The sequence below is a fragment of the Drosophila grimshawi genome, unplaced genomic scaffold (assembly GCF_018153295.1).
Source record: "Drosophila grimshawi isolate 15287-2541.00 unplaced genomic scaffold, ASM1815329v1 contig_1377, whole genome shotgun sequence".
NCBI lineage: Eukaryota > Metazoa > Arthropoda > Insecta > Diptera > Drosophilidae > Drosophila > Drosophila grimshawi.
In genome coordinates, this window is record NW_025062900.1 from 7,127,836 (window position 1) to 7,142,868 (window position 15,033).

At 37.3% G+C, this 15,033-nt stretch overlaps 1 protein-coding gene across 2 annotated transcripts; it reads right to left on the reverse strand.

Annotated features, from left to right (window-relative positions):
• Positions 1–399: 399 nt before the first annotated feature.
• Positions 400–1,840, reverse strand: LOC116805264. 2 transcript variants are annotated; one of them, XM_032736175.1, is made up of 5 exons: positions 1,260–1,840; positions 1,076–1,199; positions 933–1,023; positions 778–870; positions 400–711 (listed from the first exon to the last, which is right to left on the reverse strand). In XM_032736175.1, exons 1-5 carry the CDS (start codon positions 1,274–1,276, stop codon positions 485–487), a joined length of 552 nt encoding a protein of 183 aa, XP_032592066.1. In that variant the 5' UTR covers positions 1,277–1,840; the 3' UTR covers positions 400–484. The 2 variants fall into 2 exon arrangements, with proteins under 2 accessions (XP_032592066.1, XP_032592067.1); XM_032736176.2 differs by lacking the exon at positions 400–711 and having other exon boundaries at positions 812–878; positions 1,260–1,445.
• Between the last annotated feature and the right edge of the window lie 13,193 nt (positions 1,841–15,033).

The following is a 15,033-nucleotide window of genomic DNA, read 5'->3' on the forward strand; positions in this document are numbered from 1 at the left end:
GTGCGGCCAAGCAATTTGGGCTAAGGAAGCCAAACAAACCAACGCCAACAACGAAAAAACGAAAGATAATTTTGGGCTCATGGAAAGTTTTTTTTTTTTGTATTTTGGGAGGATGCAAACATACAACAACATATAAATTGAATTGCAGGAAGGGAATATCATGGGCGGCCAAGGGAGTCCCAATGTCGGAGGCCATGGCATCATTCATTAATACACCCTTGTCATTGCCAGGAAGCTGTCGACCCATATGTGCTCGAGACCAAATGGGATATCATTGGGCATCGAGCATTGAGTATTGAGCATCGAGTATCGAGTGTATTGGCCATTATGATTTGGCTGAAACTGTCGTCGTAATTGATTTCGTTGGTCGGCAATGCTAATTAAGTTAGTCAGCCCCTATACGATTTCCTCAGTTTAATCAGTGATTCATCGATAACATTTGTATGGCAAATTATTATGTAACAATAATTAGACTTTTATGCAATTAACTTATGGTGCTATCCCAATGGCCGTGCAAATCAAATGGCGCCTGAAATGTCATAGGTCGTCGCTGAGTTTCGAACTTTAGCTGATACCATTCAAAGCAAAATGCTTCGGACTTGAGCCAATGCAGTGCTGCCATGGGAAAGTGAAGTTTACTCAAAACACGACCCGCCTCGAATATTGTCTCAGGCATGGGAGTCCGAGTTCTGGTGAGTATGCGAAGTTTCACTATAAATTGGAGAATAATTGGGATTTTATTACATGATTATAATCGTAAATATACTACTGACTCACTCATATGCATGCCCTCCTTAGGGTTTAATAGACAGGAGTACGTGATTACCAAGTCTTTGTAGTTAGTGTAGAGTATGTTGGTATTAAAGTAGGCTGTGCCGCTGTGACATTAGTGGGCAATATTTCAAATACAATCGAATCGACTTTGTACTTACGATTGTTCTTCACATTATAAGATGCACAATGTCGCTGATATCTCGTAAATGGTAGTGGAGTTGTTGCATATGCATACCAGACACCCAAAAGCTATGCGAAGAAATATCTAAATAAAATGCATAAGCAAGTAACACGAACAAACCTTTGTCTTTTCAACATTTTGCATTATTGGCATATCAGGACATTCCTTGACTTGCAGTAATTCTTTGTGGTCATCTGGATCGTGTCCATTTATGGCAATAGACATCAGCAGCAAGAGCAACAAGCTAAGGGAAAATGCTTTGACGTCTATGTTAGTTGATATCAGGTTTTAATCTCAGACTTACATTGCGAAACTGTTCATATTATTCAGGTAACTATACTATATTGCAAAACGAATTCAATTTTAACAACTTTAGAGTTTGGAATGAATTAGTTTCGGTTTTCAAGCGTGTGAAATTGTTGGAATTAATGTTTCGTATTATGACTATTTTTGTTTTTTGTATTCAACATTGTTAGTTGGGTTACTTTTCACGTACTTTTCTCGAACTTTTCTCTCACTAAACACGCGTGTTGACTTGTAAACTCGAACTGAGTTTTGTTTTAAATAATAGCTTTATATAGTTAACAATTTTCACTTGTTAGCTAGCAGCTGAACTACTAGCAATTAAAAGGGTGGACTAAAATTGTAGTGTTTTGAATAACTTTTCTTGTTTTGAATAACTACCACATGTTTCATCTCAAGTCGATCTGTTTTTTTGGCGTACCTGCTGAGGTTTCTAGGGAATTTTTGTTTGTTCTTACAACACATGTGTTTTTTATAGCCCATAAAAAAGGGTTGAAAGTTGTGTTCATTCCTGAACCCCTATTGCTTATAAGATTGTAAAAATAAATCAATACTTTGTCATTGCGAATTTCTTTGCTGAATCATTAGAACTTGTGAAATTAGCTACAGTATTATTATGGTGCATTTGACACAGTCATGGGTAAGAGCTTACATTGGGTGTGTGACCATATTCTACTTGCAGATAATCAGTTTACAAAATGCATATATCTGTCGCACTCGTTTTACTAAGCTCGTTTTTATATTTCGTTAACTGTCAACGATGCTGTGAATGTCCAGCAGCTTCTTGCCACAATGAACAGTGGCCCTGTTGTGATATTAACAGACCATGGTGGAAGAAACTATTTGGCTGAGGAATATATAAAAAAAATACATTTAAAATAAATGTGAAAAAAAATGCATTTTACTGGTTATTCTACACTACTTTCATTGTTCTAGCAATTTAAAATATTGCTCATACGCGCTGTTGTAAACGTTTCTTGCTCTTCATAAAAATTCTTTTTGTTGCTTAACATTTATTGCTTTTATTTTGCGATTTTGGTTTTTTTGTATTGTAGCTTTATTTTTATGGGAATTACGCGCAACAATTATGCACGTAAGCATTCTACATTGGGCCCCGCCCTTCCACTTTTCCAAATCGCAACCACTCGTCGTCTGATGCTTTATTCAATTTGTGCTATGAAGCGAAAACTTTTTTGTTGGCTTTTTGGCAACACTGGCTCTAATTTTGTTGTTGTTGTTTGCTGCTGTTGTTATTGTTGTTGTTTGCTGTTGTCGTTCTATGTCGACGGAAGTGTGTTGTTAGAATCTATCGCATATAGACGTGTCAACAGTTGCCCTCTGGCCCTGTCCTTTAATGATTTTTTTGTGGTTGTTTTATTTTTATTAAGCCTGTCGCCATGTATGCGTCCTACCTTAATCTGACTTTTAAGTCAAGTCATCCGTTAATGATTAGTGATCCAGTTTGATTATTTTGAGAGATTTTTTGGATTATTTCTAATTCACAAAGTGAACTTGAACCATCTAAAATTATAATAGATATGTATTCGATCTGCCTGAGAGTTTATCTTATTTTTCTTGAACTCAGGCTATATAATTGAAAAAGAAAAATGCAAATCCGAATAATTTTACTAATATCGTTGTAAATATATTCCAAATATATGCATGGCTGGACCATTATAATCTTGAAACTTTTTGATAAACAGCCGACACATAAATAGCAAACATTCATGATCTGCTTATACTTATTTCCAAGTTCCATGTTAAATGAAATTTGAATGCCAAAGTTCTATGATAAGTTGCAAAGTTATGTTTTGTTTTGGTTGCCTGACAATCTAACAATTAAGTACTTTTGTTATTGCAAATAAATTATAATTACAACTGCTGTTCATGTTTTTCTCAGAAAGATGTTGGCTACTTACTCTGCCAGATAAAAAGACAAAAATTATTGCACTTTTCAGCAACATTTGCTGGCGACGCTTTCTCAAAGTACTTTTACTGCTGTTTCTCTTCTTTTTAAGTTTTTACAACAATATTTGATGGTAATTAATTGCTCTCTTCTTTTGACATTGTGCTTGATTAGGCAGAGTGGAGTGTGAAGCAAAGTTTTGTTTAAGTATGCGTCTTAAAATGAAGATGTCAAAGGTGCTGAACAAAATCAAGCGGATGCTAATGCTGCCAAAGATCACGTGCCGAAAAAAATGAAAATGATTTCACTGATTTCACTTAATTAAAAACAAATTAAAAAAAAGAGAAAAAACGTTCTAAATATAATAATAGAAAGCTTTGCTTGCCTTGAAATTGAGGAACACTACATATTAAATGTTCTTAATTTAATACTAAGCTGTTTGCTACATAAAACATAATATTGAATATTGAGTGCATTTTTAGCTAATATACTTTTTAAGACTTTATCATGATATGATATGATAGTTGCCATGGTCTTGAGAAATGTATCTGAAAATGAGATTAAGAAAAAGTGAGTAAGCAAAGATGAAAGTGCAATTAGTTGACTACTTTGTTTATAAAGTTTTCTTGTTTTTCGTTGTTTTTAGCCACTCAGAAAACGCTGAAGCAAGTGCAATTTTTAGAACTTAACGCGCAGCAATAACTGTGCAACATTTGGACAAATTGCAACGACAAAGTACGCGGCAATGTGTTGGCCGTATAAATTTCATTTACGCCAGTTAAATTAATTACTGTCAACACATGCGAGGCGGTGCGACAGTAACAACAAAAACAGCACAAATAACAACAACTGTCGGCCACAAAAACTAAAGCAGGCCAAGCTAAAGTCCAACAAAGCTAAATAAGAAGAAGCTGAAGATGGAATGGGGCCAGGGGTGCCAGGGTGAGAAGTAGGAACGGCGTCGAGCGTGTAGCGAGCATAAACACAAAGTCATAAAGTTTTTAACATAAAAGCATTTAATTTTATTGCATTTTTGGGCAGCAGCCAGTGCCGCAGGTCGTCCGTCAGACAGTCAGCCAGCTAGCCAGCCAGACGACTGGCACGGCATGGCGTGGCACGGTTCTGGGCACTGGGCATGGTCTACTGGTCGGATGGGGGCCAACTTAATTTGGTGCAAATCAAGCAAAACTGCAACAGCAGCTGGCGAGGTCGAAACTAGCTCGTTGCTGCCCGGCAGAAGCTCAACCAAATACGCAGAAACTTTTGCTAAAATTTGTAGCACCCTGGACAGCAAACTGACTCACTATCCGACTGACTTACTGAGTGACTGACTGACTGACGAACTGACTAACTGACTGACTGGCGGACCGACTGTCAGACTAAGTGGAGGAGTGATGTTCCCAAATAGCTCATTTGCGCATCGCTGACGTCAGCTTCTAAGCAAAATATATAAAAGAAAAAAATGCCCATACACAAAGCCTCGGCATGCATCCTAGTCAGAGCAGCAAACTCTTCAGTATTTTTGTTTAGACATCTAGTGAAATACATATACTTGTAATAGAAACCCAGCTAGTGAGAAATGTGCCGCGCAAAAATTTTAGCTGTTTCTTGTTTCGCATTGTGTGTTTTTGGCAAGCCATGCGCATGTAAATTGAAATTATGCGAAATACAAAATTTGAACGAGAAAAAAAATGCGTATACGTAATGTGTTTTTTGTGCATTCAGAACAACAAGTGATACAGTTTGCTTGCTGCACAAAAGCGGAACACATTTTTGGCACAAATAAATTATGTATAATGGATATTCCAAATCCCATATAGTGTTTGTTGTAAAAGCACAGACATGCCCTGTTCGACGGCTAAAATTAAAAGCATACTTTATTGTCACAAGTACATAAAGGTATGTATCTAGCTGATATCGGTCTTGTATTTAGCGGTCTTTGATGTGTTGGGATTTGAGGTCATATATGTCGAAACACAAGTGTTATCCTTATAATTAACCAATCAAATTACTTATATAGCTTAATAAGTTCTGTATTGATATTGATATGTTAAGAAAGACTTGTAAGAAGAATTGTCTATTTGTGGATCTAATAGAATTATGAATCATGTAAGCTGAGTCATAATTTTTGAGTGTAAGTTCTGTCTTCTAATGTCTTAATACCATTTATTTGAGAGCTCTCAGCGCTTATTACCAATTTTGAGTTTGCTTTTGGCTCTATTTCATATCATTGTTGTGCTGATTATAAAAAATATCAATGTGCACGTAGTACATAAGATCCGATTAGATGCGTATTCGTGCGGATATCATGAGCACTTATTATAAGGGGTTCTGTTTAGTGCCTCTCTAGAGCAGGGGTTAAACTGAACAATGGCTGACCATCTGTCGCAATCTAAAAATCGCGTTCTTATTGTTAGCTGCATGTAAGGGACTCGGCAATAAAAACACTTTCGTATGACGACAGCAGCTGAAAATACACAAACATATGCTGTGGGTCTGCGCAGTCATGCACCCAAAGCACCCAAAGCATCCAGAGCACCCCAAAACACCCCCCTTGCTGGTTCAAGTACAACGTAAACAAACCAATTTTACTTTAGTCGGAAGAAGATCTTCGCGACGATAGACGACAGTCGGACTGCGGATTGCGAACTGCGAACTGGAGGGGATTAGGTAGGTAGATAGGACATGGCCCATGGCATATGTCTGGCATGCTCATTAGGGGACACAGCGTGGCGTGGCTAATGTGGCAACAAGCAGAGATGGGGGCAGATGGCAGCAACAACAGCAGAAGTTGGAGATGCCCTTTGGGCCTGATGATTTTCATTTGACTTTGCAGGCTCTTGTTTATTTTTGTTGTAGTGGCCTTCACCAACATATTTGTTTCAGGGGCACACTTTCAACTTTTATACTGGGCCTTTCGTCGCTTTTATTGTTTTGTTTCCACTGTGGTAGCCGTCAACATTGTTGTTGTTGTGTTTTTGGGTAATTCAATTTTTTGTCACAATTTTCATTTGTGCAAATTTGAAATGACTGAAATATATTTTTACATAGCCCAACAGGCAGCCGGAGGCTGCATTGGATGTCTGACCGAGTCCTGGCATCATTTCATGCACAATTTGTTTGGCTTTTATTTTTATTTTGCCGCATTGTTAAATTTTCCCTGGCATTGGGTGTGTTTTTTTTGTTCCTCTTTTTTTATTTTGTTTTTTTTACTACCGAAAAAGGCCAACGAACATTTAATGTAACTGCCAGATGAGTCAATTTGCTCACACAACTCGCCCTTAGTGCATACCAAGGGTAGCTTTGGGTTGTTACTCAACCCCCCACCCCACCAGACACACACCACACACACCACACACACACATACACACAAGCAGGATTGTGCGTAAAAGCAAATTTAACAAAAATTCGTAAAGTGTGTGTGGGTTTGTGTGAGTGTGTGTGTGTGTGTGTGTGTGTGTGTGTGTTGGTAGAAGAACGGATTAGTTTGTCGCTAACTTGGCTTAGCCGAAATTTAACAGAGTGTTTTGCAATTTAAGAGAGTGCCAGCTTACAGCACAGAGCAAACAAGACCGTAGCGCTCTTTCATTGTTACGCTCTCTCTCTCTGTCTCTGTCTCTCTCTTCCACTTGATATTGTTCTCTGTCTGTACAGTTAACAGCTGTTAATAACAGCGCTGCTGAACTATAAACTCTGTTATGGGCAAGCCGATTAGCGCTCAACTCGCCGCCAAATTGGGTAGAAAATTTTAATTTTCCCCAGAGTCCCATTTGCTGTACAGTCTGTCTTGGCATTTCTGAGACGGAAATTGCGTGTGAATTGCCCTTCTAAATGAGGCGTACTACTATTCTTGTATACCCGCATTACGTAGTGCAATTTCTGGACTCACCTTCGGTGACTTGGCCGAAATGTGAAAACCATAAACGACATTGTCGCACATCAATCATCAAAATTATGATTGTAATAAACTGTTTGAATTACTCGACAGATCAGCATGCCGACCGATGTTGGCCGTGAGTCTAGACGGCAGCGGGACGGACATCTGCCCTATTTATAAATCTTTTGTTCCGTTTATTCTCATTTACGCAAATCATTTTGCACAAACAAATCAGTGATGGATGCTTATGCTGAGGACAATACTGAAATCACAGTGACAAGGATTTTAAAAGGCTTTTCACCAATATTTAACAATAACAAATGATTCACACATTGCATTTGTTATTTCTTCTGCCACATGCCAAGTTGCGCGCTCTTTTTTCTCTTTGGAACATTCATTAATTATACTGTTTGTAGTCTGGATTAAGTCACTGGACAGTGAAAAAAAACCATGCATTTCTTTCTGTAAATATTGTAGGTAAGAAATCCACAAAATAAATCAAATCTTTAGTGCAAATAACTTTTTGTATATCTAGCAATTAATTATATTTATTTATAAATCAATTATTTATTTCCCCAGTTAAACGAATAGTTCAACAAATTATTTTCTGAATATTGTAGGGTAGCGTGCGGTTTTCACTATTTAGACATATGTTTTCCTGATCTCGATCCCAAGCGGTTGCAGTTCTCCCTATCTTGTCGAGCAATGTAAACAAATGGCCAATGTATTCGTTTTTGGCAACCATTCAAAATGCACATTGCTAAATGGCAAACAATTATTTGATATTTGATGTTGGCCCGCTTCTTCCAGCTGTGGTCAACATCTGCAATACGCTGCGTATACGTTACGACTATGCCAAAGGCGGCAGCAACAAGAAAAACAAAAACCATAAGTAAAAAAAAAATCTTCATATATAGTTCAAAATAGAAAAGCATGCCTTAACCGAAAACAATTCTTATTCCACATATGAATATGCTTTTCACATCATTGTGTAGTTTGCAATTTGTAGTCCAACATTTGATTTATCCTACAATTGTTTATTTTTGTGTTGAGCTTCTATTGTTGGACTACCTGCTTGCTGACCATCATCAACATCACGAAAGTGATTTAGTATTTTTGCCCCCCTGCCCAGGTTGAAATGTTTGATTTATTGTGGCCAACTACGGCAGTTGAGAATTTGTCGATAAACGGAAAAAGCACCATCAATGAGAAGAGTGAAGAAGACGACAAAAAAAAAAAAAACCAATCGAAATAAGTTCACCAAGAAACTGTTTCCGAAAATATCTTTAGATTTTTAAGCTTATATAGGTGTTCTGTAAAGGTTTCTGCTAAAACTTAAGGGATTTGAAAAGTTGAGATAGGTTCAAACTGTGTCATTCAAGTAATTAATAATATCGCATGTGCATAGTTGTAACTGGAAAAAGGATAGCCTGTATCGAACAGATACATAACAAAAAGTGTATCAAGCTGTTGTGGCGCGCATTAAAAGGCGCCATTGCTCCGGTTTGTGTCTGTATTTGTAGGTGTTTGTCTGTGTGTGTGTGTGTGTATTTGAGTGTGTGATTGTGTTAATGACAAGTGTTTTCGTGCTCTTTTCGTATGTGCCGCGTAATGACAAGGATGTCGATGAGTATAATGACAACATCAATGCTGCTGTTGATGATGGGAAAGAAAGAACGTTGGCATGGGCAGGCCAAGAAGGACGAAGACTAGAGGCAGTGGCAGTGGTAGTGGCAGAGGTTGAGGCAGAGGCAGAGGCAGAGGCAGAGACAGCGGCTGATACTGCCTGTATGAATGGAGCACTTGGGTAGCTTGTCCCGGGTGCCGGCTTAAAGTGCTTGTTAGGCGCTTTTCTTGTTGTCGCTGCTGCTGCTGCTGTTGTGTCTGCCACTTGCTATTTAGCCATTCGTTTGCACCATTGAAGATGCTGTCAATGCGAAATTGAGCTTTCAGCATAAACACGTTGTCAACTGAGACGCGTGACTGCTCACGCACGCACGTCAAGCAAAATGTGTACCCCGTGATACCTGTCCGTATCTGCACCCTTATTGTTGCAGGTTGCCATTGTTGTTGTTTGCCTTACAGTTTCTTTCCAGCTTGATGGAATTCCGTCAATTTTGTAATTTATTACTGACTTTTTTCTTTATTATAATGTATATCTATTAACAGCTGTGTGGTGACTTTAATACCCATTGCAAAGTGTCCTTAAAATTTGACACGACATTTATTTTATTGTCCGTCTTACAACTATAGTTATAGCTGTTATGTCGTATTTAGAACTTTTGGAAACTTATGGAATAAGTTCCATAAGGATTCTTATGGATAATAAATACTTAGACAGCTGCTTGCAGGGTGTCTATAAGTTCAGTACTATTCGTCTAGACCACACACATTTTGGATTTGTCGATATTTTCCCCATCGCCTAGGTTTTCTCTCTTCACGCGCATCACGTTGCAAAGCTAAGACGCCTTGAGCCCTTAGGTGATTTTCAAGATTTTTTCTGACGCGTCGACTGTTGGGACCTAAACTAATTTCATGGAAAAGTGTGCGAAACATGTATTAAATATATATATATATATATATATATGCGTCTTTCGATTGTTGGTCAAAATTTAAGAAATTTAACTTTACTTTAAAACTGGATCCACAATCAAAATGTTTGTACGTTTTCTGCTTACAATTAAATTATTTAATAATTTAAATCGTGTTTGTTTCTTTTCCTGATTGGAATGTAGGATAATTAAGCTATCTATGACGATTCAAAGTTTGTATATTAACGCTTTAATTTTGAAGCCCGAATTAAGAAACATTGATTCCCTTGTAAGATAACAAATTGTTGGACAGTTAAATGAACCATTTGAAAAGTGATTTTTCATCTTTAGCTTCGAGCATAATTTTCTAGCCAAAATGTTAATAGGAAGCACTTAAATACAACGCACAACTGAAACTCAAGTAGCGCAAAATTAATTTGAATTGCAAATGAGAAAATGTCCTAATTGAAAACTTTGCCACTCAGTGGATGGGTGTCAGGATCTACGGGGAAAGCGTCTATATAGCCTCAAACTTGCTTGTCAGCGTCGCTGCTCGAGCTTAAAGTGTTAACTCACAGCTGCCAATTCTGGCATTAATCCAAGCGTGAGATGGGGGTGTAAGATGCGCTTTTAATTAGGACTTCAACTGGCGGCAGTCGCGACTGATAGACTGAGAGCAGCCGTAGTAGGCTTGGTAAAATGAAAATGAAAATGAAATCCACAATTGACAACCAGATGAACACTAAATAGGCAAACGTGCGGAAAGACTAATTTAAATCTGTCTGTGTGACTTCAACGAACAGTTGCGAACCGCGCACAGGGGATGACAGCATAAGGCTTCTTAGCTTGAGGTTAGAAATCGCCCATCGTGCTGTGGCCCGCAAGAATCCAGCTAAGCCATCGCCATTCTCAACTTGCTAGAACCGTGTCAAGGCTGCCAGCGTCATCGAAATCGTCACCAAATTTGAATGCCATGTTGCGAAGCGGGTTTTGCCTCACTTTTGCCACTAACTCTTGTTTTTTGTTGTGTGAATATTTGTTAACAACAAAAGACATTCTTGCCTGAAAATATATGGTTCTAGTTGTTTGTTTTTTTTTTCAATCACAAGTTTCTCAGATTTGATAATTATATAAGTGATTATTTACAGCTGCAATGCATTAAATTTAATTAATGATGTGCTGATTTCTATAATAATCAGCTTGGAATGCAACTCGATGTTCCCATATAATGGCATTTTTAAACAAATTTTAGAGTTCGTTTTATATGGCACCTTTCCGATAATAATAATAATAATGAAATTCTAAAAAAAAGGAAAAATAAATTGTATTTCATTATAGCAACTTGTTTGTATTTCATAATGAAATGGATTTTTACTCGTATTATTATTCATTTTACGAATACCCTTGATTTAATAATATGCCTCATACTACACAGCCGGGTAACATTTAGTGACAGCTGCTTCGTCCCGTTCGGTTTCCATGGTGAACTGGCAGTCGGAGGCTGCTTTTAGTTGTTGTTGTTGAGCTCGCTTCTTAATGAATCTTTAGTTGGCAGCATCAAGTGAAACTGCATTTTCTTACAATGTCGCAGTGCACATTAGTTTTTCTTAATCTGACATAAGGCCAACCGGCGTTAGCGCGTCAACGTTGCGTATGAGTAACGTAATTGATTCTGGAAATTAGCAGCAGTTGATGTTAACGTCTCTGCCTGCTATCGCACAAATCTCGAAGGCTGCGAAGGCTGGAGTTCAAGTTGTATCTTCCATAAATTAAGCAACCTTATTGCTTGCGATCCCAAAAGTGAAAAATAAAACCGAGACGATTGTAAGTAATGTAAAATTTGATATTTCTTTTCTTGTATTTTTGTTTTTTTTTTATTAACATTCTGTTGCCCGCAGCTCGAGTTGTTTATTGTTAGCTTTTCGGTTTACTGGTTTGACTCGGACCTTAATTTGTGACCCGTGCTGTTGCACTTATCTTTTAAAAGATGCGCTTCTCAATTTGCTAAATGCCACGAGTACTGTTCTCTTCTCAATTTAGATTTAGATTCGTAATGTAGTGAAATCATGACACGATGGTTTTTAGTTCCTCAAATCGTCTCTGCTGCTCATAATGTAATGCGAGGCATCTATGACATCTTCCTACATATTTTATATTTTGTGCTCGCAAACGGTCAAATAATATATTAGTTGTTATACTCAACTAGTAATGAGTACGAGCATCATTATCATTAGCAGCATCTGAGCATTGACTGTAAACAGAAAACAACGGCAGAAAAAAAGAAAAATAATAATAATACTAATAAAAAGATGGAAGAAAAAACCATTCAACATTCAAGCAGTCGCTTTATATGACTTTGACCTTGGTGTGCAATGTTTTTTTTTTTTAATTTCTCTATGCCCGCTACAGATTTACGATGACATTGATGCTAAAACCACAGAAGCTTCCTGCAGCTGGGACATGCCCAGGCATTGAGCATGCGACATGCACTCCAAAATTGTTAACAGTCTTCCAAAGCAAATGCGGTAAATTAATCATACGCACTGCGGTCCCGCTTTGCACGATGTAACGAGTTCAAATTTATTGGGTCACATCGAAATGCATTTCCTTATGAGCGACTTATGAAGCCTGCGCCTATGAAACTGAGTGCGCTATTTCCACTAATCACGTTGTTGGACTAGCAGCAGCAGCAGCAGCAGCAGCCGCAGCAGCAGCAGCCGCAGCAACAACAACAACAAGAAATGTAATAAAAAATATAATAAATACAAAAACAAGAACATCAACTAAGCAGCGCGTGGCGCAAAAAACAATTTCAAGGCCATTGACACAGCTGAGGCGAGAAGAGCGGGTAACAGAGGCTGGGGGAGAAGATAGAGAGACGGGCTGGTGGCGCAGAGACGGCTGGGGGTGCATGAAGGGCATTCGAGTGCATATTGAAGGAGCTTGGCTGCTGCGATAAACCAAGCAGTTGCCAGCCGCTTCTAGACTTAAACCCCCTCATAATGCCCGTCTCACTCTTCCTTAGTTTCTAACAAGTGTGCGACGAAGTGCAAATGTTTAGCTTCTCTTTAGCTACAATCAATATATAAATGTACACATACTGACGACTCACATGCCATATACATACTTATAGGCACACTGTGTCGCAATCTAAACAGTCGCAGTAAGAATGTAAGTGATATTGCAAGTACTATATATATTTGAAAATGTCTGAAGCTCCCATCATGCTTATGAATCGATCCCAAAGTTAATTGTGTAATTAAGTTAATTCAGGTATTTTTATATCTCAAATCAAACATTCGGTTTAATTTTAATAATTATATTTTTTATGTGTGCAACACTTTGACTAATGTCCAGACAAATAAACTGAAAGTTTTCCAATAATAAAAAAATGTATAAATTAATCAATTGTTGTGTTTGCTTTTGGCGTCGATGCAAAGTTGATTGAACTTGTAAAACGCGAAGCTTATTTAAAACATATACACATAGATACATATACAAACGCAACAGGAGAATCAGCAACCAGATCAGATGAATCCACAGCCAACGACATATAAACAATGTATCAGAAATAATTTGGTTAGCAGGTAAAATAAACAAATTAACCACAGAGTTCGATAAATGCTGAATTAACATGTATGCATTGTGTCTGTATTTATATACAATGGTTTTTTTTTACAAATAATATTGTTTTTGTCAATTTGGCGCTGCAAGAGTAATGATTAATTAATCATCAAATTATAAATGCAAATGATAGGAAGACAAATTAAACCAAGAACTGTGATGTATTTACTCAATTATAAGACGAGTAGATTTGAAAAAATAACTAATTAAATCGATGAACTTATTTATAACAAATGAATTCTGTGTTTTTACTGGTTGTGTGACAAATCTGCACACAGTCCGAAATAACTTGAACTTTATTCGTTTGGGTATATAAAATAAAATTGCATTCTTTATTGTGTAGTATTTAACTCGAATCTTCATGGAGGGGCATTTATAATACCAGTTGTGCTTCGTTGCTTTGTTCTTGCCCAGTTGCTACTTTTGTTGTTGTTGGAGTTGTTGGCGCTTTTTAAAAGCTATTCTTTACATTTTCGACAATCTTTATTAACACGCCAAAAATTCGCTTGAAAATCGTGGGTCTCAATTTGAGGAGAACTGGATGCTTAGATTCAGATTCAGATTCAGAACTTGAGAGAAGCTTCAGCTTGAGTATCAGTTAAAGGTAAGCCGTTGACTTTGGCATAATTTGCGTCATGCAGTTGTTGGTTGTTGGTTGTTGGTCGCAACCCCTGCCGGCTGCCTCTCTCATTTCATTTGCAATTTATTGAAACGAAGTTGACCTTGAATTTGGCTAAAGTCTTTTAATTTTATTTTCGCTTTCGGTTTTTGCTTGCGACTGCCCGTTTTTTTTTTCGTTTTTTCTTATTTTTTTGTGCTTAATGCGTCCGTCTGCTGATGATTCTTGCTGTTACTGTTGATTACTTTAACGATGATGTCCATAAAATGTATTTCATGCTTCAACATTTTCGGCAAGCTGTTGTTGCTGTACCAGTGCTACACAGACGTGGGCAACAGGTTTCAGAAAAGGAAAACAAACAAGAAGTAAACATACCCTTGCAGACTAGAGTTAATCTGTTGACATCTAAGTCTATGTATGTTTTAAAATATAAATATTTTACATTTGTGTAATTATATTCCATCAGACAGGAGTAACATGCATGCCTATGCCTATCGATCGATCCAATCACTTAAAAATTATCTCTCGGCCGATTGTTCCTGCAGTTATATGATACAGTGATTCGATCCAGTCGGCTCCCAGCAAGGCGGATATACGTCAAGTTCCAATGAGAAACTTTAAATACTGAGTACAACTTATTAAGAATTGATATACCTTATGAAGTCGTAGGCGTTTCCCACAATGTATTACAAATGTCACGACAAATTTATGGTACCCTCTACAGGAGAACACACAAAAAAAATAAAATAAATAAAAATCGAAACAAATTTATTTGTTGCATGTTGGTGCAACAAGTGTCAGATGTTTGGTCTATCCATAGACCAAATTCACTCAACATTGAAAATTTGGCCCAGTCGCATACTGTTGGAATGTTATTTCCCCACTCTCACAATTTGAATTTAATCAGTTGTTGCCCAACAAAACGGTGACGTTTTCAAATTGTATTTTTATTTTTGTTTTATATATATTTTATTTTTATTTTTTTTTGCTTTTCTATTTTGTTTGTCTCGCTTTCGGGTGACATTTCAGCTTGTGTTATTGCAGTGCAATGAACTGGCTTCTAGTTGATTATCATATGTAAATACATACATGCATACACACATCTATGTACATACATATATACAATTAGTTTATTCATATGTATTTGTTGTATAATGTTACTAGTGTGTATCGGCGTAGTTGTATAGAATTTTCTATTTATGGGGTTTGTTCAAAATG

Coding starts and splice junctions, on each gene's coding strand:
- LOC116805264 (XM_032736175.1), bottom strand. Junction 1,024..1,075: donor AAAATGTTGAAAAGACAAAG/GTTTGTTCGTGT, acceptor TTCTTCGCATAG/CTTTTGGGTGTCTGGTATGC. Junction 712..777: donor TAAGGAGGGCATGCATATGA/GTGAGTCAGTAG, acceptor TCCAATTTATAG/TGAAACTTCGCATACTCACC.